The sequence below is a fragment of the Anopheles coluzzii genome, chromosome 3 (genome assembly GCF_943734685.1).
Source record: "Anopheles coluzzii chromosome 3, AcolN3, whole genome shotgun sequence".
In the NCBI taxonomy this organism is placed as follows: Eukaryota; Metazoa; Arthropoda; class Insecta; order Diptera; family Culicidae; genus Anopheles; species Anopheles coluzzii.
Genome location: NC_064671.1, coordinates 75,265,373 through 75,287,921, shown reverse-complemented (window position 1 = coordinate 75,287,921; position 22,549 = coordinate 75,265,373). Strand labels below are relative to the sequence as shown.

The 22,549-nt window shown below is 49.9% G+C and overlaps 2 protein-coding genes and 1 long non-coding RNA gene across 3 annotated transcripts; all 3 read right to left on the bottom strand.

The window, feature by feature from the left end:
• Positions 1-217: 217 nt before the first annotated feature.
• LOC120957756 (cleavage and polyadenylation specificity factor subunit 1) lies at positions 218-5,649 on the bottom strand. Its single transcript, XM_040380109.2, has 5 exons — positions 5,258-5,649; positions 4,638-5,178; positions 4,307-4,557; positions 3,666-3,847; positions 218-3,595 (listed from the first exon to the last, which is right to left on the bottom strand). The coding sequence occupies exons 1-5, from the start codon at positions 5,424-5,426 to the stop codon at positions 380-382; spliced, it is 4,359 nt and encodes a 1,452-aa protein (XP_040236043.2). The 5' UTR covers positions 5,427-5,649; the 3' UTR covers positions 218-379.
• A 2,099-nt stretch (positions 5,650-7,748) lies between these two features.
• Positions 7,749-14,813, bottom strand: LOC120955838 (probable serine/threonine-protein kinase kinX; the record flags this gene model as incomplete). The annotated part of the gene is made up of 1 exon (XM_040377025.2): positions 7,749-14,813. A coding segment is annotated over one exon (1,962 nt), but the record flags the coding sequence as incomplete, so codon positions are not given.
• A 3,120-nt stretch (positions 14,814-17,933) lies between these two features.
• On the bottom strand, positions 17,934-21,247 carry LOC125907520 (uncharacterized). Its single transcript, XR_007452741.1, has 2 exons — positions 18,287-21,247; positions 17,934-18,116 (listed from the first exon to the last, which is right to left on the bottom strand). It is a non-coding gene; the product is annotated as an uncharacterized LOC125907520 (long non-coding RNA).
• Positions 21,248-22,549: the final 1,302 nt, after the last annotated feature.

The following is a 22,549-nucleotide window of genomic DNA, read 5'->3' as shown; positions in this document are numbered from 1 at the left end:
GTGATAGTGCTGTTGCGAAAACAAATTTAATGATTAGATAACATACCGAAAAAACAAATCACTGGCGATAGAGCGCAATGGTAGTAGAACACACGAGGTAAGAATATGACGGCTTCATTACTTCAGTCCTACTTTTCCAATTCAAGTTCTACTCTCGATCTTCTCTATTCTTTTTTCTCAACTTCTGCCCCGCAGCAAGAATCTACAATTAAAGCAGTTCAAATTACACTACTGGATGTTATTGTTTTCCTCCTTTTTCAATCGTGAATATCTTTCCACCTTGTCTTACACTACCTAGACTTACGCTATTTTGCAATAATCGACCAACTTTACAACACTCTTCGCTCCGTTTGCCGTTGCCTAACCCGACCCGATCTCTCTAGAGCGCATGCGTCACATGCTCGATCTCCATCAGATCGGCACAGATCTCCTCGATGCGTGTGCCGATCTTTTTCGCCACCTCGTGCTTCTCGTTCGCCGGCAGCTCGAGAAAGCTCCACACCAGATCGCCGTCCACGACGCACCGGCTCGGGTTGATGGGCAGCTTGCGCGTCTGCTTGATCGTGCGGTACGCCTTCGGGTTGAGCCCGCACGTGTGCGGGCTGTGCGTCAGCAGCACATTCTGCAGCATGAACAGCCGGCGGTACGTTTTCTCCGGCAGCGGCAGCACAAACCCGATGCCGCCGTCGAGCGTCGCGAAGAACGTCGTGTGCTTGTTGTCATAGTTGAGCGTGCGCTTCATCACGTCCGTCTCGTGGAAATCGCACTGCACCCGGAACATGCAGTTCACCTGCTGCCCGAGATGGTAGTCGCTCTTGCGCAGCAGTCGCTGCCCGCCGAACGATTCGCGCGACTCCGGCTGATACATGTAGGTGATCAGATTGCACTGGTCGTCCGACACGAGAAAGCCGAGGTTCGCGTTGTCCACCACGTACTCGACCTGGTACACGTTCAGCGGATGGTAGTCCCGCGACACCACCGACAGCGTCCGGTACTCCTCCTGGAAGCGCAACAGGCTCACCGATTTGTACACGTCCGCCACCAGTATGAGCGACTTGATCGAAACCATCTGATGCACGAAGATGTTCGTGTCGATGAACGCGACGCCGACCAGATCGTCGTCCTTCATCTGCCACAGGTACACCTTCTGCCCGACGGCACCGACGAGAAAGCCGCACACGTGCGAAATCGCCGACACCGGGCCCTTCTGGTCCTTCACGATCACCTCCTTGAACTTGTGCTTGGTGAGCGGTTTGCCCGGCTCGGGCACCACCTCAATGATGTCGTACAGCAGCAGCCGGCCGCGCGACGTGATGTCCTCGCTGTAGTTAAAGTTCGTGCCGACCGCAATGTACTCCTTCAGCCCCGACCGGGCACCCTCGTACGTGAGGCTCACGTTCTTCAGCGCTATCACGTGCTCCCACTCCTCCAGATTGATCGACGTTTCGGGGACCACCTCCCAGGCGGCCGGTGTCACGAGCACCACCGAGAACCGGTGCCCCATCGGGTACAGGAACCGCTCGCCCTTGTTCTCCTCGGTCAGCTCCTTGTCCTCCCCGTTGAACCGGTAGTACTTGTTGCATATCTCCTCCGCATCCATCACCACACAGTACACCTTGTTCTCGCGATGGTACACGATCTGCTTGGGCGAGCTGCGCAGCGGTATCTTGCGCACCGGCCAGACGGAATCGTACGACAGGTAGGTCGGAAAGATGGATATCTTCAGCTCGTACTGCTCGTCGAAGTAGAGGAACCCGTTCGGGCAGTTGACGTTGTTGAACGGCGCGAACGCTTTCATCACGGTGCGCGCGTACAGCCGGTGGGACCGCAGCTCCCCGTGCGCGGTCAGAAACAGGAAGTAGGGCTTCTCGCCACACACCGCCACCCCCGCGTACCCGGACACGTTGGCAAAGTAGCGTATCATGGAAATGTTCTCGTACAGCACCTTCGTGGCGCGTGCCTGCTGCTGCTCGTTCGCCGCCTCCGTTGCGCCTGCACCGGACGGTTCCGGCTCCGTGCCGCCGGCCGCTGTCTTGCTATCGAGATTGGCGAACCGTGCCGGGACCGTCCGGAACACCGGACAGGTAACGCTGGTCGATAGCCGCTTGAAACGCAACTTCAAATGTCCTTTAGCGTAGCGAAACACGCGATAGATCAGCAGATCGTGCTCGAGCCGTATGAAGAGCAGCGGGCGGGATCCGTAACTCCCCAGCGCCACCATCAGTATCTCCTTCGGCAGCAGCGAGGCGGACACGCCGAAGCTCGCCCCAAACGCACTGCTAGCGTCCTCCTGCGACGCGCTCTTGCCCATCGGCAGCGGCACAAACTCCATCGAATCGGACAGCACCTTGTTGCCGTTGCCGACGTTCGTGACCAGGTAGACCAGCTTCAGGTCGGGCATGGAGTAAATCTCCAGCGTGCCGTTGTCGCGCGCCGCAAACAGCCAGTACGTCGGCTTCACCTGCTGCATGTACTTCATCCAGAAGTCGGCGCTGCCCCCGCTCTTGCCCGCGATCGCCATATCCGCCATCGAGGTCATCTTGAACGAGCGGCCCGACTCGCCGTACAGCAGGTCCTCCTCGTCCTCGATCTTCATGTGCGGCTCCGGCTTCATCGACCCAAACCCGCTCGAGTACGCGGACGCGGCGCCGCCCCTGCTGAGATCGTACACGTCTTCGATCTTTTTCGTGAACAGCCCGGACACGTCCCGGTACGCACTGATCGCGACCACGGCCGGCGTCGGGCTGATCGTGTTCTTGTTCACCGCCAGCCGGGGCGTGCCCTTTCCCTCGCGCAGCGCGAGCGTTATCACGCGCCCCTCGGACGACCGCACGCACACGTACGGATCGACGATCGCGACGGACGCGAGCGGGCAGCCGAGATCGATCGGTATGTTCTGCAGCAGCCGGGTGCCCTGCAGCAGCCGGATCGATTTCGTCGTCACCTGCACGATGAACCGGTTCGTGCCGATGTTGCCCACGTGGATCGTGGGCACCGTCGTCGCGAAGCCCGTGTTTTCGATCTCGTTGATCTCCTCGCCCGTCTGCAGCACCATCGTGCCGCCCTCCTGCGACAGTATCATGAACGCGTGGGTCGAGGGGCCGTCCTCCGCCCTGCGCGCTACCGCCTCGTCGAACACCGTCCACACGTCCACACACCCGGACAGACCGAAGCTGGTGATGACCTGCGGTTTGATCGAGCTCTGCAGCACACACAGGGCGCCGTTCTTGCCGTGCCCGCTCGACGTCACCACCTCGATGTCGAGCTTGTTCTGCACGATCTGCACGTCGGGCTGGTTTTCTGCGTCCTCCTCGGCCACCCGCTCTCCGACCGCCATGTGCGCGATCGGGCCAATGTTCAGTACATTGTCGCACACCTCGAAAATGTAGCTCGTCAGCTGCACGGACGTTTTGTACCCGCTGCCGTACACCTCGAGCTCTTCCTCCTCCAGTCGCGGTCGTTTCGGTTCCTTCTCGACCGCCCCACTGTCGTCGATCGTGATGACCAAGCTTTCGTCCTTCTCTTTGAAGCGAAGCAGCAGCGAGTTCCCGAGCCGGGAGCCAAGGAAAAGGTACTCATCCTCACACACACAGATCTAGGGTAACGGAGAGAAATTGATTTGTTAAATTATATGAGCATTTTCGCAAAACAAAACGAACACTTACACAACTCGTCAGCACACTGGCGGCGGCCTTGTTGAAGTGGAAGTTTCTCACACTGCGCATCGAGTCGGCACAGAGCGTTAGCACGTACAGCTCGCCGCCCTTGAGCGAGAGGACAAGCTTTTCCGGCTCAATGAAGCAAACCTGCGCCGCATCCAGGCTGATCCGCACACCGTCCTGTGGTTCTGTTCAACGTAAAATGCTATTAATATCGCGTAAAAGTCTTTCGACTGTCTTCTAGTGATGGGAAAAATGAAGATTGCATCGGAATCGAATCCGGCTAGCTCCGAAGTTTTCTGGATTCGATCTGATTCGGTCAGAAATCAGTTTCCGGAATCGATTTCGAAATTGGTTCCTGATTCCGGAATCGATTCCGGTATTGGTTCCGTTATTGATTCCAGAATTGGCTCCGGAATCGAAATCGGCTCCGGCATCGGAATTAGCTCCAAAATCAGAATTGATTCCGATTCCAGAGCCGATTCCGACTCCGGAATCGGTTCCGACGTTGACACCGGAATCAACTCCGAAATCGACTCCGGAATCAGAATCGGTTCCAGGTTCCGGAATTGATTTCGAATACGGAACCGGAATCGGGTAGGTCCGATTCCGAGTACCCACCACTAATGTCTTCCTCCTGTACTTACTCAATGGGAAGCTTGTGCTATGATCGGCACTACTGTTCAAGCTAACACCGTACGGTGGAACACTCTGGTTTAGGTAGATCAGCGAGTTGACGCACATCACCAAACACCCCCCGATCGGTTTGTTGATCGGAATCGCCTGTATGCAATCGAACGGAAGGCTGTTTACCGTCCAAATGACCGGATGCACACGCTGCTGAATGTTTAGCGACAATGCCACCATCGTGCACGTATCGGAACGAACAGCAATACGACTGCAAGTTGGAAAGAGAAAGAGCAATCAATCGTACTCTTCAGGTGAAGAACTTTCCCTCCAAGTGACTGCACAACCTACCCCGGAAACGTTCGTACTGGCTCGTACAGTATCAGCAGCGTCGGCTCGTAGTACCCGTGCAGGAACTGTATATCGATCACGTTGTCAATCTTCTCGTCCAGATCCTTCAGCTCGATGATGTACGACGCCAGGATGGGCGTCTTGGCTACCAGCTGCATCGGCGCCTTCTTGATCGGCTTCACGTCCTGCAGCTCGATCTCGTCCAGCGAGCTGTCCTTGCGGAACGGCAGCACCACCAGCTTGCGCCCGTACACCAGCATCACCGCGCACCGGTTGTCCGGATCGACGCGCACCATCGGTATGTGGTAGTGGCCCGTCCAGCCACCGCGGATGTCCTCATCCTCGAAGTAGTGCAGCGACAGCGTCTTGAGATCGAAGTTGTCCGGATCGAACTGTACCACCGAGAGCTTCGCGTCCGGAAAGCTGATGAGCAGCGCGTCCCGCAGCGAACCGGCCAGCGATACCGATTGCATCGATTTGATGTTACCATTCAGCCGGTACGATGCCACACATTCCAGCTTCATATTCGGGGGTCGTGCCGCTACAAGCAAGAGAATAGAGGTTTGAGACGAAATTAGCAACAAGGCGCACTGCCATTCGACAGGAGCCCGCGAGCTTACCCGTGTACTTGTCCCGCGTGGCCGGGTCCGCGTCCGGGATGACGCGGTATACCTTGAGCACGTTGGCACCGCCGGTAACGAGCGATTTTTCATTGTGGTTGAAGAAATGGCACGTAAGCGAAAACTCGACCGCCGTCGCTTCGTGCGGCTGCTTGCACAGGGAAAACATTGCCGTTGCCGGCGCTATGCGAACTGAAAGAACCTCAGGCCAAACTCAATTGTGGTGCACTTTCCTTCACTGATTCCCCCTACACTTATATCATTCCGGGAAAGCCGGGAAAACTACACTATTTTGCTGTTTTTGTACGTGAATGGACGCAAAAATGTTGCCCGCTGGTACGGAAAACAACAATAGCCGGCGTGTATGTTTGACAGTTGTTGGTGTGTTGAAAGCGGGGGGAGGGGACTTCTTGGCATCCCTTCAGAAACGGCGTGCTTTTTGCAATGCTCTGCTTTTATGGCACATTGCACGAAAGTGCTCGATCGCGTGGATGACACATTTGAAATGAACGTTGCGGGGTTGCTTTTATTTGTTATTAGGGGCGTTCAGAATAACAGTTTTTGTGTTGAATGTACTAGCGTTGGGTATATCTGATTCAGATTAATTAATCTGAATGAATCTGTAGAATGATTTATTGAATCTGAATCTAAAGTGGGAAAAATCTTCAACCTAACCTCGAAAAATTCATGAATCTCAAAAGGTTCTTGTATCTCGAAAGATTAACAATATCTAGGGATTACTGGATCTCTACAAATCTTAAACCTTGAATTTATTATTCTTCTTCTTGGCGTAACAACCTACGTGGTCATGTCAGGCTATACAGTCTTTCGAAACTTCTTGGATAGTACCACGCAGCTGGATAGTCTGTTTAGCTACGGAGAGACGGCCCATGCAAGGCTTGAGCCCACAACGGGCATGTTTTCAGTGGGATTGGCCAATCTCAATATTTTGGAAATTATACATCTCTACAGATTCTTGGATGAATCTTGGAAGATTTATGAATCTTTGAAAATTAATTTAATTGAAATTAATTGTAATTTTTTTAAGATTCGACTCGAGATTCGAATCACTCATCTGAAGAATAATGAAGATTCAACATATGATTGAATGTCAACGAAAGATTCATGAAACCCAACACTACAATGTACCATATTATCGACAGGAGAGTTTTTAACGTAGGTTTTACTTAAAAATGAAGAATTTTAAAACACATTTTGATAGTTTTTTTTAACGATAAGCACCGAACATTCTTTGCAATATCTATTTAAGCTAAACGATTGTAATGATTTTATGATGAACATGTGTGTTATTGATGTGTAAAATTAGGCTATTAAAAAAATTAGCTGTTTTCGGTTGTACAAATAGTAATTATTGGTGCAATGAAGGAAATCACATGCTCCACATTAAATACTACAAACATTTTTTTCATAATTGAGTAATCAAGCAAAACATTACTATACAAAAAACTTTACCCAATTATGCATCAATTTTCTATCCTGAAGTTGATATCAATTTTGACTTCAAATAGTTTTTTTTCTCTAAAATCTCGTAACCCAATATCGAGGCAAAAACAGTTCATGCGTTGCAAATGATCATCCGTGATTTATTTGTTTATTTATTTACAGAAAACCACAGCGAATTAATTTCCCACAATCCAACCCACGAACGGGTGGCAGGATGAGTCATCCGAGAACAACACAGTCCAAAGGGGGGTTTTGTAACGAAACAAGTAATTTCCTTACCACTCCAAATTCATTTTTAAACTCTCTCCGATACTTACCCCTGCTAGCACTCGTCATCACGTCTTCGCATTACATGTGATATATTTGTCGGGATAACATTGAAGCCAAAAAAGGAATAAAAAAGCGTATTATTTTTTTTCGATTAGCAGCAAATTGCGGGTTTCCCCCGGTTTGCAAATATATATTAAAACATTCCTTTTCAAACGGTTTCCTTCCCGCTCCGATTTTCCCACTTTCTTTATATATATATAATTGGCATTGGTTGTACAAATACCTGCTATAATAATAATAGTAATAGTGTGATCATTTCAATGTCGCAGTTGATCTGTCTGTGTGCGGGTGCGTGTGCCTCGGTCGGCACCCTCCCTCATCGGCACACTTGTGTCGTAACACAACGCACCCGTCATTAATATGTACACAAAGTAAATTCATATTCATCATCATCCTCATTCTTATCGTCCTCGGGCCGTATCTCGCTCTCTCTAATCATAAAACAAACAATCGGAAGGGGATGGGGCGGCTTCACTAGCACATTACCACTAATATAGATATATACTTTTCTTCTTCTTTTTTTCTTTTTTTTTCTATTTTCTCTGTGTTGTGTTAAAAAATAGCAATAACTTGATTTTCATTCCCACCCCACGACAAACTATTAGCACCTTCTTATCTCTCTCGCTCCACAATAACGGGTTTTGATATCGCGCGGGGTCCTCATTTTTTATCATTTTCGTTCGCTCCTTCTCTTCCTCTCTCTCTCTCTTCCCTTCTCACTTAACTCACTAGTAGCTGGCTAGAATATGTATGTTGCGTCGTGTGCATATGTATGTTTCGCATACGTTTGCTATCGATTTAACGCAAATGTTTGAATGTATAATTGCTTAACCTACTCCTCGCACTCCTTCTCCTTAGCTCGCCCCTCAACGAATTGTGTGCCATTATTATTTAGGTTTAATATATTATTCGTATCGCTTTATGTATGTTTTAGTTGTTTTTTTTTACTTTTAATGTTTGGAAAACTAAACGCGCAACGCTTTAACGCTTACTAAACCAATCTCTTTCCCAAAGCAAATCAAACTGCCTTCAATACTTCTCTCGAGTGGATCAGTTTTAAATTGCTTCCTGTTTCTCCTCCTCTAATCCTCCGTTTTATGATGGTTTAATTTTTGTTTTATTTTATCTTTTTAGTTCATTTTGTCCACAATTACTTTACAACCTGCTTCCTGTATGTCCCACTGTATGTAATCGCTCCCTCTCCCATCAGAATCTTACGTGAAAAATAAAATTAATAACAGTAAAGAGAAAAAAAACACGGAAGATAAATATAAATATACAACTCCTAGAACAGAGTCAGCTCGCACGCAACACCTAAGCAATAAAAAGGGGATGGGGATGTGTAATAAGTGTAAATATGCGCATTTAAAGCAACTAAATATATGATTGTAACAAAACACCTTCCCGCCGTGCTTCGTAATGCAGGCAAAAGATCAAATCCGGTTGAAATCTATTTTACGCTTTCTTTTTGAGCAGGAGGAGGACGCCGCAACGCAACGCCCGAGGATCGCCAAATAATAGTAAGTTCATAATTCACAAAACAAAACAGACAAGCACCTACAACTCTTACTACTTAAAATGGGGATTGTTGTTAAGCTTTTTGTCTGATATAAACGGAAGGGGGTGTTGGCGGTGTGCATCTATTTTCCTCTTTCTCGTCTTTCAAAGCACACCTGCACACGACAAAACTGGCCGAAACGGTTATGAAGCTTCACGTCATAGCTGTGCTTCTTGTTTTTTGTGCGCGCTGTTTGTTTTCACTGCGCCGTTACACTGTCCTGTTTTTTCCCCTAATTCCAAGACACGATTGCACGTTTAATTATGAGAAGTAGTAGAAGCAGCAGCAGTAGGGGAAGGCCCACAACACACCGCCCGAGCGGGGCATGGGGTACGGCGGAGTAGAGTCGGTTTTATGATGAGTTGCATAAACCAAAAATAAGCAGGAAAACCCATACCCCACACAGAGGAGCATGGGGGGGGGAGGCTTGTTAGGTTAAGTGGCATGTTGGGCCGGTGGTGGGCCACTATGTGCGCTCACTCGCGCCCTCTATCACAGCAGCAGCAGCAGCAACGTAAACGCGGAACACATTTTTTCAAATCCTTCGGCGCTTTGGGCCGGTTGGTGAGAAATGGTGTTACCGCCACCGCGTAGCAATATTGCGCAATAGAAAGGCAATCGTGGTGGTGGTGGTGAGCTTTGCTTGGTGGGAAGGGAAATGGGGATCCAAAACCGGGGCAAAATAGTCCCTCCCCCCCTTTTTCGCTATGATTGTCAGCGCAAAACACGATCGATCGCGTGCGCGCCAGTGATTGAATAAAGTTTACCGAATCGAACACTGTTACGGAATCATATTCCTCGCGTATAATCGAGAGAGAGAGAGAGAGAGATAAGGGCAGAAAGTGGAGGGTAAATTCAATCCATTACCTCCCCCCCCCACTTAAGTGCGAAAAACACAAAACACACAAAAAAAGAACAAGTGTCTTATGCTACAGCTGGTGGTGCTGCAATTATAAGGGTTTTTGGAGTGTACTTACAAGTGCACACACACACACACACACATTTATGTAAACTTTCACTTTTGCAGCACTGCAACCCGACCACCCCCACCAACAGGGGGGGAGAAACCAAAAAAAAAAAGTGCGAAATTTCCTATCACAATCCATTTCGACAAAATGACACGTACACGAACACACACACACACATCTCCATCTCCGTCAATGATGGGTGGGGTAGGTTGGTAAGGTAAGGCCACAGCTGAGAAAAACTGAGCGAGGCCTGCCCCAAGCAGAGAGTTCATTGACTCCCGCGCGATCTGTTCGAATTCAGTGGGGATGGGAAGGGGTCGGTTATACACGATCGCCACCTTCGCCACTGATTGCGGCAAATTATTGGCCTCCCACCAGACCTTCTTCTTCATGGCTAGTTTCATGGAGAGCTTCTTTGCCCTTTTTGTGTGAGAAGAAAGAAGGAGAGAAAAAAAGCCGTTTAATGTACGGAAATTTGAATTGATTCGAAATGAAGTTAGCAATCTGTTTGTCGTTTTGTGCTGCAAATCTAAAAAGAAACAGCTTAACGATTGAAAACCTTCGCAAGGGAGTGGTTTTTTTTTTTATTTTTATAAATAAAAGAAAAAGGAATAATTGTTCGATTATTATAATAAATTGAAAAGGTTTACGGCATTGAATTCAATTAAAATTCCTATCACTGACAATTCCAACGTAATTCCTGTTGGCAAAGAAAACAACACAATACGAAAATCTCCTATCGCACCAACCACATAACCACATCCAATTGGAAATTCAAATTCATGCGATTTACAGCGCACTATCAATAGTACTTTCGAAAGAAAAAAAAACCCGCAATAAAAAAAGGTACAATCACTTTTCGTGTCTGTCCCTCTTTCCCTAGCGCAGAAAAAGCGGCTGCAAAAATAATAATAAAAAGAAGAAACCATCACACACTGCTATACTAATCAAGTTCCATTTGAATGATTTGCTTTGCGAAAGTGTCCATCATGATACACATAACACACAAAAAAAGTCTAATCTCCAACACACCAACACACACACACATACATAACATCCCACTGCTGTCTCTTTCTCTCTCTCTCTCTATCGCTCTCTTTCTGTGTCCTATCATCTTCACTACAGCTGCCAAATGGCATGTAATTTGCTCACCCCGTAAACGGAAACAACTTTCAAAAACCCACCCACCCCCCCGCGCCTCTTCAATCCGCCCCAGCTATTGGGCCAGTTGCAGGAATATCGAATCGATCATCTCACACCGTGCCAAACGTAGAAAGGGATGGGAGAGAAGAGGGGGCGGGGGGAGTGGATCGCATATCTTCTGCATATTATGCGCCGTACACGATTGACGTATACTGCTGCGCGCCCGCTGGTTTTTCGGTGAAGGGTGCAACAAAGCGCCAAATGAACTTTCATCTCTCCACGTCGTCACCTGGGCAACCGGGCGGGGTGACCTCTGGTTTGGCGTACAAATGCACGTCGTGGTACCACAGTGGACACACCACACCGGCGCGGTACACAAATATATATCGCATCTTCATCTCGGGTTCCCACCCACTACCACCCCACCATGAAGCATTAGAAAATGCATCGTAGCACCGTAAACCGTGAGAAGGACGGCTCTGTGTGTGTGTGTTTGTGTGCACACAAAAAAGAGAAAATGCATTATTGCAGCGACGACCCTCACACGTTGTGTTTGTGTCTGCGCGCAAACCACCCAACCTAACAACTGCGGGGTGGGGGGGAGGTGCCGTGTGTTAGGATTTTTCGGTGCCCTTCTCTTTTTGCACGTACCCCCCACCCCCCCTCCCCTTCACCCCTTCTACCTCCTTTTTTTCCTATTGGTATTTGTGCAAACACAGGTTTAGCGCAACGCTTTAACGCAACAGCGTCTTTCCCGCCCGCGGAAGGGGGTGGTGGTGGTGGTGCAAGGCCTACTTTGCGTGTGGCGCTTCTCAATCGCTCTCTCTCTCTCTCTGTCTTTCCTTTCGTTCCGTTGGACGCATCATTATGCTGGGTGGGAATGCCGTAAACGAAGCAAGGAACGTGAAAAGCAGTGCCTCCGATTGATGGGGTAATGGGCACAAACACAGACAGAGGCGGCGGCAGCAGCAGCCGCTAAACCAATTCAGCCTCCTTTCCTCTCCCCCCCAATACGGGAGCAGGAAGAGAGCGGAGCTACTTATGCTTTAAGCGCGAGCGCCCCTTTACTACCGATCGCCCGGGCTACACACACGCCCCCGGCTGCTGGTTGCTCGCTTGCGCGTATTTCTCTTGCGCGATCTTCAACCTAGACACGATCGCGAACCACACACCGCAGTGTCCACTTACTCTTGGCGCTGCTTTTTCATCCTTTCTCTTCTATGCAATATATTTCCTTTTCCCTCTGCTCTGCCCCATCTTTCTAGGGAGAGATGTAAAGATGATACGCGCGTCACGCGCATCGAACCAAGAGGGGGGGGGGACTGCTAACAGGCCCTTCTTCTTCTTGCTCTTCTCAAGCTTCTCACTCACACTGGGACCGGGAGGGGTTAGTGAAGGGGTGAGTTTTATGGTTCTCTTCTCTTCCTTTCTTCTTCTAAGCTCAATTCGCTAATGATCGTGATGTTCGATGCAAAGTACCGTTTTGCCACCCGGGTGGGGGGGTGGCACGAACCGATCAACTCTAACTCCCCCCCCACGCCACCCCTTTTTTACGCCCCACCATACTCCTTTTAGCCATCATTTTTACGTGTGTGTGTGTCTGTGTGTGAAGGTATTAAAAAGGGTCAAAAGAGGAAACCGCGGATAAGGCGATTGGAAGCTAAACTAACTGCTGCTGCTGCTACCATCGAGTCTGCTCTTTCTTCGCAACGGTCAGTGGCTTTTCCCACACCCCACGAGCACAGAAGAGGGTTTTGAAATTCGAAATTCGAGAGCCTAACCTAACCGATAAATAGTTTGATTTGTGAATGTGGAAATGGAAAATGGGAGCTGCTGCTGCTGCTGCTGCTTCCGCTACTTCTAAAAGACTACTTCTATGTAAGAGGCACTACCCGCGCGCACAAACACTCATTCAACCCTACATTACTCACGCTGCTGTAAAAAAAAGGAGAAAACATTCGATTTTTTCACATTTTTACGCTGACATCCCATTTTGTTCCCCTCCCCAGCGACTTAGGTTAGATATTCTACTATCACGTCCGTTTTTTGCTTTTGCTTTTGCTCTATCTGTCTGCAAACAAACCTCCCTCTCTCCCTGTCCACGCACGCACGCCGCACGCACCAGCATTAGTTACACCGTCATCGTCAGGTAGCCGCGCTGGCCGTGATGCTGCAGCTGGCTGGTCAGCAGGGAGCCGCCCGCATCCGGCCGGGCGTCCTTCTGCGCCTGGGCCGCACAGAACACGTCCGGCGTCGAGACGGAGCGGGACAGGTTGCCGAAGCTAAAAATCGAAACCAATGACGTTATCCGGTCGATGCTCTCGACCGAGGGGGCTGGAGCTGGGGCGGCCGCGTCCGTTTCCTCCGGGTGCTGCTGCTGCTGCTCCACTTCCGGCTCTTCCACTGCCAGTGGTGGTGAAGTGTTGCTGCTGCCGCCGCCGCTTGTGCTCAAATTTTCCGCCTCCAGCTGCTGGTTGACGCACGCGGACAGGGTTTCCGCATCGCCCGGGCAGATGGTTTCGTGCGGGGACGAGTAGAACTGTGGCTGGGGGCAGAGGGCCGGCGTTATGGGACGCGGTTGCTGCTGCTGCTGCTGCTGGTTGTCGATCGTTTTGAGCCGCTTGGCGGACAGGAGCGGTATCGGGTGGATGCGGTCATCGTTCGTGGACTGCTGGTCGGGCAGCTCCACCGCCGACCGGTCCCAGTCGGACGAGCGGCGCCGTTTCGCGGGTACCGACGGGAACGCTTGCTGCTCGTCGTCCCCTTCCGTCCGGTGTCTTCGGCGCCGTCGCTCGTGCCGGGCCGTGCGCCGATCGTCCAGATCGAAGTAGCGCAGCGCACCCTTCGACCGGACGGCCGACTCGAGCTGCTTTCTGGCCAGTTCCGGCTGGTGGTCGGCCGCTTCCTGCTTCCGCCGGTGGCAGGACAGATCCTGGCAAGTGTTTTCCTCCTCCTCCTCTTCTTCGTCGTCCTCTTCCTGCTCTTCTTCTTCCTCATCGTGATGGTAGTGGAACGGGGACGCTGCCGCCGGCAGGAACGAAAAGGAACTGCCAATGTTCTCCTTGTTATCCTCGGGCGCACCGATCCAGGGCGCCAGCGCGGGCAGCAGGAACAGATGGGCGGCCACATCCTGGCACGTTGATGTTTGCTTCTCCTCCTCTTCCTCCTCCTCGTCCGGCTGCTCGTGCGTGTCTCCGGCGGGAGCTGCTGCTGCTGAGGGGGAACCATTGTTGCGGCACATGTTGAGCGGTTCCAGCGGGCCCAGGCTCCCGATCGTCGTAGGCAGAATGGTGGTGGTGGTGGTGTTGGTGGTGTCACAATCGTACGAAAGGGTCGTCGAGGCCCCGTCCTCCTCCTCCTCCACCGGGTCCACTAGCTCCTCCACGGGGCTGCATCGCGCTGCGAGCAGTTGCTGCTGCTGCTGCTGCTTCTCCTCCTCCTCTTCCAGCCCACTACTGCACTTGCTGTTGTTGTTGTTGTTGTTATTGCTACAGTCATCATCGCAGCCGCCGTCCTCAGCCGGGGAACCGTCGCAGTGCCCCGCCAGCAGGTAGGCCGCATGCTGCTGCTCCTGCATCAGCTGTTGATGATGGTGTTGCTGCTGCTGCTGCTGCTGCAGATAGTGACCGTGCACGATGTGGTACGCTTCCTCCATGAAGATGTACCGTGCCTTCTGCAGCACGGTCGCGACCAGCAGGTTCTTGTGGAGCGAGACGCCCCCGCGACAGACCCGCGATTGGGCGATCTTCGCCAGCGAGATGCCGATCAGCCGCTGGGCTTCCGCCATCGTTTCGATTTTGGACGCCGTCTTCGGTGCCGCTGCTATCGGGCGGCCACTGCTGCAGCCGTTCGCGGTGGGGTCAGTGTACGGGCCCGTCGCACCGCACAGCACGACAGGCGACGGTGGCGGCGGCCGGTCCGGATGCTGCTGCTGCTGCTGCTGCCGCTCGCTGTGTCTCGCCGTCCGAGACACAATCGACACCGGTGCTTGCTTGGTACGTATTTTGACCGCTTGGGGCAACCGCACGTCACAACGGGGGTAAAGTTGGCGCTGGCAGAACGCGCCCGACTGCTTCGATTGATCGCTGCACTGTTAGCGGGCGCACACATGCACACACACACCAACACACGCACTGCTTTATACGGATACGAGGGTTAACCTTCTTTTATCGTTGTGTATCGCACCGAAATTGCCGTTTGCCAAGGACGCAGTAAACGCGCCTAGCTGCCACTGTCGATCATTTAACACATACACAGACACAACCAGCAAAAACTGGTATTAATTCAAGGCCGCGCACACACACACGCACGCACTAGCACACGATTCGTGTTAAACGGTTGCACTTAACAGATCAATTCCTTCTGCCTTTTGTTAGATTATGCGTTATGCTTAAAGCTTAATCATCACACAAACACAAACATGCACTGCTGCGATGGCTGTCGCTTAATTAGATGAACATTTCCACTCAGCAGGGGTATTGCCCGCCGTTTTGCCAAGACACACACGCTCGAAGAAGGAAGCAAACACGCTCGGACACGTTCATTAGCGACCCGCACTCACATCCAATTAATGGCCGCTCTTGATATATAATCCGATCTGCCCCGATGACGCACACACAATCTACTGGCGGCCGCACACAGCAGATGACATTTGCGATCTGTCGATCACAAACACATTCCTTCTGCTTCTCTTGCTCACACACGCGCTCTCTTTCTCTGCCGCACGCCAAGCGATGCTGCGGTGCGCTTTGATAGTGTCGTGCTACGCTGCTCCTCACACCGACACACACCGTCACACAACTGGACAAAAATCCACAAAATCGGAACCGCTACCACACACGCTTCACACACTCACGGCGCTCTCCCGCTCTCGCACTCTTCGCAGTGCGTACGTTGCACGGGGCCCAAGAAGCGCGTAATTATTATTCACCCCTTATTATCTCCTGTGTACGGTCTGCGCGCCACTCTCATTCATTCGTAATCTCCTTTCCCCGGCCGCTCACGGGCTCGCTCCTGCTCACACACACTTGTACCGTAGCTGATCGCGTGCGCGCTCGCTCACTCTCGCACTCTCGCAACAAGTCATCGGTCACATTCATCAACGCAGATCAAGAGGGCGACGACGACGAATTACCACCAATCGAACAGCAGCGCGACGGATGATGATGACGACGACGCCGATGATGATGATGATGATGGGGTGCTGTCGAATTGCCCGTCAAACACACACACAGTCGCACACATTTACACCGTCACGGATGGGATGATCTTTGGGGCGACCGTCTTTATTGATTGTGGGTCGTGCGCTATCTCGCTCTCGCACTAATTTATTCACCAACCGTCGTGTGTGTTGAGCTAATCAATTACCGACCGAGAGCAGGCAATGTGAGTCGGGGCGTACAATTTAGTTGCGTTTGCAATTTCAATCACTTGATATTAACACAAATCGTTGATAAATGAACGTTTCTGTCAACAGCAATAATTCGTTACACTTTTTTAGAACGTATTTATGTGCACACCTTTACACCGTTTATCCGTTTTTATGGAAACTGATTTTAAAATTTCACTTTTTGATGCGTTTTTACGTAATTAAATCCCATCCAGAAGCAAATGGTGCATCCACTTTCTTTAATTGCACCGAGCGCGCACTCAATCGCCAAGAGCGCTGCTTGCACAGAACAGCACGACGACGACCCGCCGACGCAAAACGCAAAGCGAAATTAAATGCTCCACAAATAAATCACACCAAAAAAAAACCCCACCGGAATGGTGTGGTGTTACGGTCGCGAAGACACGTCACGTAGCGGAGAAGCAACCTTTGCTCGAAAAATTGCAACCACCGTCAGCACCGACACACCACCCTTTGCCGCTACACGACACGACAAACGGTTTCGTTTTGTATATTTTACTACTGCTTCCTTTATGCCTTCCCCCACCACACCGCACAATCCCACTGACAGGCCTTTCACCTACACACACACACGACGACGACGACGACGATGAATGACTGCGGTCTGGTTGTTTCTCGGAGGGGGGTTGGTCACTCTCCACACACACACACACACGTTCTGGCGCGTTTGCTCTGACTGGTGCGAACAGCAACAACGCGGAGCACCGTCTGCACGTGGTTCGAACGGTTCGGTTTCTGTTGCAAGACTGCGAGACTTTGATCCGTTTATCACGCGGAATACCCCCTGGGCGCGCGCGATTCGGTGCATGATGCCACACACAATCGCCGACGACGACGACGACGGTGACGGCGAGGACGCCGTTCGAAAGAAGAAGGAGCCAACACATCATCGTAACCGCTCCACCGCGTTCCCTCCCGTTGTACCCTTACCCTCATCGTACGCGCTCTCTCTCTCTCTCTCTCTTACACAAAAAAGTCGCGTGCTCACTCTCTTGCGGGCACCCTTCTTACACCCTTGCACGCACACTTCCGTTTAACACGCCGCTACAAAACAACAACAGCAGCAAGAGCAACAATAACACGGCCGCCGCCGACAACGACGATGAGCTTTGATGAGTGTGTGTTTTTTTGTTGTTGTATGTTGTTTGTCTCCGCGAGAGAGTGCGCCCGTTCTCGCACTTCGCACGCTGTCTTTGGCTGGCGCTCTGCTTTTTGCACCATGCACACTGCTCCTCACGTGCCGACCGGGAGGCTGGGTGTGAGTGCCACTGAGTGTTTGTGTGTGGCGGAGAGTGCGATAGAGAGCGCAAAAAGAGAGAGAGAGCGAGAGAGGGCGATGAAGGGGAAATATCACTCTCTTCCGATCGGACGCACCGCCGTAAAAAACCCGACAGACAAAGAGAGCAAAATTTACAGGCGAGGGGCATGTAGAAACAGGGGGAAGGGGTTCGGTCGAAGTTGTATTGTCCGCCATAGTCGAGGCGCAGTGATTTTTTTCCGAATTGAGAGTGAGCGCGCGCAGCGCTCTCTCGCATGCCTTCAAATTACACGGGGCGCTCTCGCGATACAAAACAGCTGATCAGCTGATACCCCCTCCCTCCCGTTTTTTCCTCTCGCGCTGCGCTGGATGCGCGGATCAGCTGTTCTTGCTCTCTCGCGTTTCTTTCGGTTTGCGCTGCGCTGTTGCCGCACTTGCGCGCTGCGCTGAACATCCCCTCCCCCTCGTTTCTTTCGTTGCGCGTTGTGCGCTGTGCGCTTTCGTTCACTTTGATTTGCTGCGTAATAAAATCGCATGCATCGAAATAAATTTAATTACATCAAACTCGTTTGATATTTTAACACTTTATTGAAACTTAAGGCACAGTTCCACACATCGCTAACCACAATCTTGCCACAAAACCACACATATTTTTTATTATAAATATTTAAAAAAAATCGTCACTTCAAGCACCCGCCTTACTGCCTGTATGTTGTGTTTGTTGAATACTGTAAAAAAAGCATTGAAATAAAGCAGCATAATTTACATATTATGAATTATGAAAGATTAACGCTGCTTTATTTCAATGCGCACAACACTTCAACACTTGAAAATACGACCGAGGCCGTAATAATGTGAATTGAAATAAACAACACTTCAACACTTCACTTCAAATTACATCGAGCGCCCGGGACTTAGGCTAAAACGCGCGCGGCCTCACACTGCGAAGGCTTGAACTGTACTGACGATTTTGTGTGGTAGCAAGAAAGGGAACGCACGAGGAACACTCGCTGCACTAGTGCGAGCGAGACACCGACACCAGCAAGCCGCTGCGAGAAAACCAAACTGAGCGCGCTGGCTGAAAGTGAACGCACACATTCACACATGTGTGATTGTGTGAGTGCGAAAACTGTGTAGAAAGCAAAACACGCTCTCGCCGCCGCGTAATTCCGCGTATTTCCAACCGTCTCCCCCGGCTTCTACATGCCCCTCGCCTGAAAGACGCACACTTTTACATTCTCATTGCTAGTAGGGAACGCATAACCGCACACGTTTTGTTTTGTTGCCGTTTTGGGCCGATATCGCACTCTCTCTGTCTCTCTCTCTGTCTCTCACACCGCGATGGACGGCGCACTCACTTGACTAACCTTTCCCAAATGAGCATACACGGTGCACAAACACCAACACACTTACACCCAGATTATTGTAAACCACACCGCGCGCGCTTTCTTGCTACGCTGTGTTGATTGTTTCTTCTTGCTCTTCTTGCTCTACACTCTATTATTTTGTTGATAGATTATATGCACTCACGCGACGCGCGCCCACCGTCTCACCCTATCTCTTTCACACCTTTATTTCCTTCTCTCTTCTTCCGCTCATTGGATTTGGCTCTCGTTTTATGTGTGCCACCAGCAGCAAAAAACACACACACGATAGCCAAACAAACACAGCCGCCGTCACCGCCACACATGACGTTTGCGATGACGCTTCACCCTTTTCTCTTCTTCCTCCAACACTCCTCTAGCGCTACCGATACGTCGTCAATGATGACGACGGCGACGGCGGCGGCGGTGCCTACTACAGATGCTTTTTCGCTCTCTTTTCTTCCCACTCCGGTGTACTCCGTTTTCTTCACCCCCTATATCGGCAAGGTGAGCAACCGGCGGAATGGCAGATGAGTGAGTAAGAGAGAGAGAGAGAGAGAGAGGCACATATAAACAGGGTTGCACATCGCCACCGGGGTGGAGTGGTTGCAACGCAGGGCAAGGTTGTTTGTTTACTCTCCGGGTTTTGTTTCCCTCCCTCTCACCCCCCCGTTACCTCATCCACAACAATAACTCACGAGCGTAAATTCGCTCTCTCTCGCGCGCACGTGTTCACCGCACCCACAACGACGCGTGCTCTCTCTCTCGCGCGCGCACGAAACCCTCAGCCCTAAAAGCCAGAGATTAGCGAAGATCGCGAGCAATGTTCGCGCCTCTCTGTTGTGTCGCTTGGGTTGTGTTGTTTTTTTTTTCTTTTCTTTCTCTTCCTGCTGTATTGTTTGGTATCATACTTTACTCACTCTTGTCGTTGCTCTTTCCTTCCCACAGCACGTGCGCTCTCGCTTCTTCGCCCGCAACACGTGCAGTTGTTTTTATCTTGTCGATTTTATTTTAATCGCTCTCACTCTGGCTGCATATAATTTTCCCTCCCTCCCGCTCCCTCTCCCTCCACGGGGAACGCAACGAAACTTTCCGTGACTTCCAATACCGTTTGTTCGAGAAATTTGTGCCCTTTTTGTGGTGTCTTGTTTTGTCTCTTTTGCTTACCTTTTTTTCTCTGTTGTTTTGTTCCTTGTTTTTCAAACGCAATTCAAAGCAATATAGTCACGGGATGCGGCGCAACCGCTTTTCCTCTCTATTCGCTCTATTCGTAAGAGGCGTAATGGGTGAAGGGTTCAAAAAACGGGAAGAAGCTGCACTGATTACAGGGGGGTTTGATGCGATGCTTTATGGCTGCGATGCGGTCGGCTGTATTAGATTTGTTGGTCATCTTTGTTGCTTTCCATTCCATGTACCCTTCTATTTCAAAGACACACACACACACACACGTATACCGTCAACCACATTTGTGCCTTTTTATTCCGATCCGATTTGAAAGTGTATTTGCCCAGCGGCGGGCTTATTGCATTACATATTTTTAAACTGTACATAGTAACGAGCCTGACGTCACCGGCCTACTTCGGCCACCGCCACCGCGCTAAGAAAAACCACGCCGTTTTCTTGGTGTGGTGTGTTGATTTTATGTAAAAAAAAAGAAGTGTAAAATCTTGCCTTCGCACTTTCGGGGTGAAACGGTGCGATGAACGATGTTTGCCCTTCCTTTCTCTCCCCGCCCGTTTCCAGCCCCGTTGGTTTGATTGCACCGTTGCATCGCGACGGCGACCATTCGAAGTCGCAATTTTTAAGTTCGTTTGTTTCGGTTTCTTCTTCATCTTCTTCTTTGACTGATTTTTACGTTTCGCGCGCTCTCTCTCTCTCTCTCTCAATCGTTGTAGTTTGCTCTCTCGCTCTCAAACCGTGTCTCAACTTGATGCATCTTGATGGGCATGGTAAAACGGGCGAAATGAATGGCTTCTTCGGATGCTTCTTAGGCGCGTGCACACAGACACACACACACAGCAGAGGACGGGCGGAGGACGGGGGACGGGGTGTAGTTGCTGCTGTTGCTGTCGTTCGACAAACACTACCACACATACGTGAGCACTGAAACAAACCGAAACTACTTTACCGATAGAGGATACCGCAGAGTGCCCGCCGTACGCCTTGTTTGGCGATTGGCGAGCGCACGGGCGTAGGTCGTAGGGTTGTGGAATGCAATTTCAAGATAGTGGTGTTAGGGGGCGCGTAAGTCGGGGTGGGGTAAGCTTTGGAAAGGGAACGGTGACGAGCGCTTTGGAGGTAACATTACGGTTGATCGATTTTTAAGCTAATTTTGCAAACAGCAGCAACAACGGTGAACAAAGCATTTTGGGACAGTTGGAGTGTATGCTCGGTTTCGGAAGCGTTTTGATGATGCGAGACGATTTTTAAATGATTTTATTGTTTTGTTAAGATTAAGCATTAATTATTGTTTGTTATTCTTCAATTGATTTTGTTTTCAAGTGTTGAAATCATCAAGTTTCGAGCTCATCAATTATGCGAGATAAGGTTTTTCCATTCTCAACACTATAACGTAGTCACCATTTGATAACAGTAGCACCGAAAAACCGGGCAAGAAATTGAGACTCTGAAGGATGAGTCACAAAATTCGGCCCAAACATATGGTCACATATGGTCAAACCAACATCTGACTTTGCATTTTAACTCATCGACAAAAATAAACGAATGAATCATTCGAACCCGTAAATCCCATAAAAGGGAGATTCAAGGAACTTCATCGCATAAGGTGAAGGTTTCCCCCCCCCCCCCCATTTATATTGATGAGTGATCGGAGGACTCATCCAATACTGCTCGTACAGTCGAGAGACGGATGTAGTTTTCAAAATTCCATGTGTTCCTTCTAAACGCCAACCAGTCATCGAATCACGTTCACGTACAGTTTTAGTTTAATTTTAATGACGCTATAAAATCTGGCCTTTTCAACATCCTGGCAGCTGTTTGTTTGTACTCTATCCTATGTCCATCAGCTTTAGAATGTCATAAAATGGTAATTATTTTGGCACGATTAAAGGACTCCAATGAAATATTTGAACGTGTACATAATCACAAACACGTAAATTTAAGTTCCTGGTAAAGAACTGGGCAGTCCCACTCTTTTTTATCTAGTCTCAGGAGCTGGTACTGCTATCTTACATTCCTCAAAATCAAAACCCCTGTACCTTATCTGGCAACTGTTCCAAAAGGTTTCTGATTCCAATATTACATATCTTTTTTTCAGGAATGAGATATCTTTCTAACATGACAAGATTTTCCAATGATCGTATGTCAAGAGGCCCAATTATCTTAGTTGGTTCCAATATGTATCTTGCTGCAGAACCAGAATCAGATCAAACCTCAACTTTTGGTTCTGCTCCAGGGCATGGTCATTATCGTTGTTCTGATCCCTTTCCTATCGATTCTCATCTTGGACTTTGCACCAAAAAACTCCCTGTTACCGGACTTATGCCTGTCCTGATCATCCTCTGATGTACATCAAGAGAGTAGAAAATTAATGCCAGTTATCTTCGTTTTTCAGTACCATCAGCTACAAAAGTATAGGAATGTGTGAACTGATTAGGAATATAACACTTTTGTAGCATTGTTTAGCACAACTGATCAAATTCTGTACGTGTTCAATATCTTTATTCGATGTACCTGTTGCGAAATGAGTACTCTTTTCCTAATCCCTAATAGATAAAGCCAAAATCCCTATGACACATCATTCGCGTAATGGCCCTGTCTAGACGTTTCACCACAAC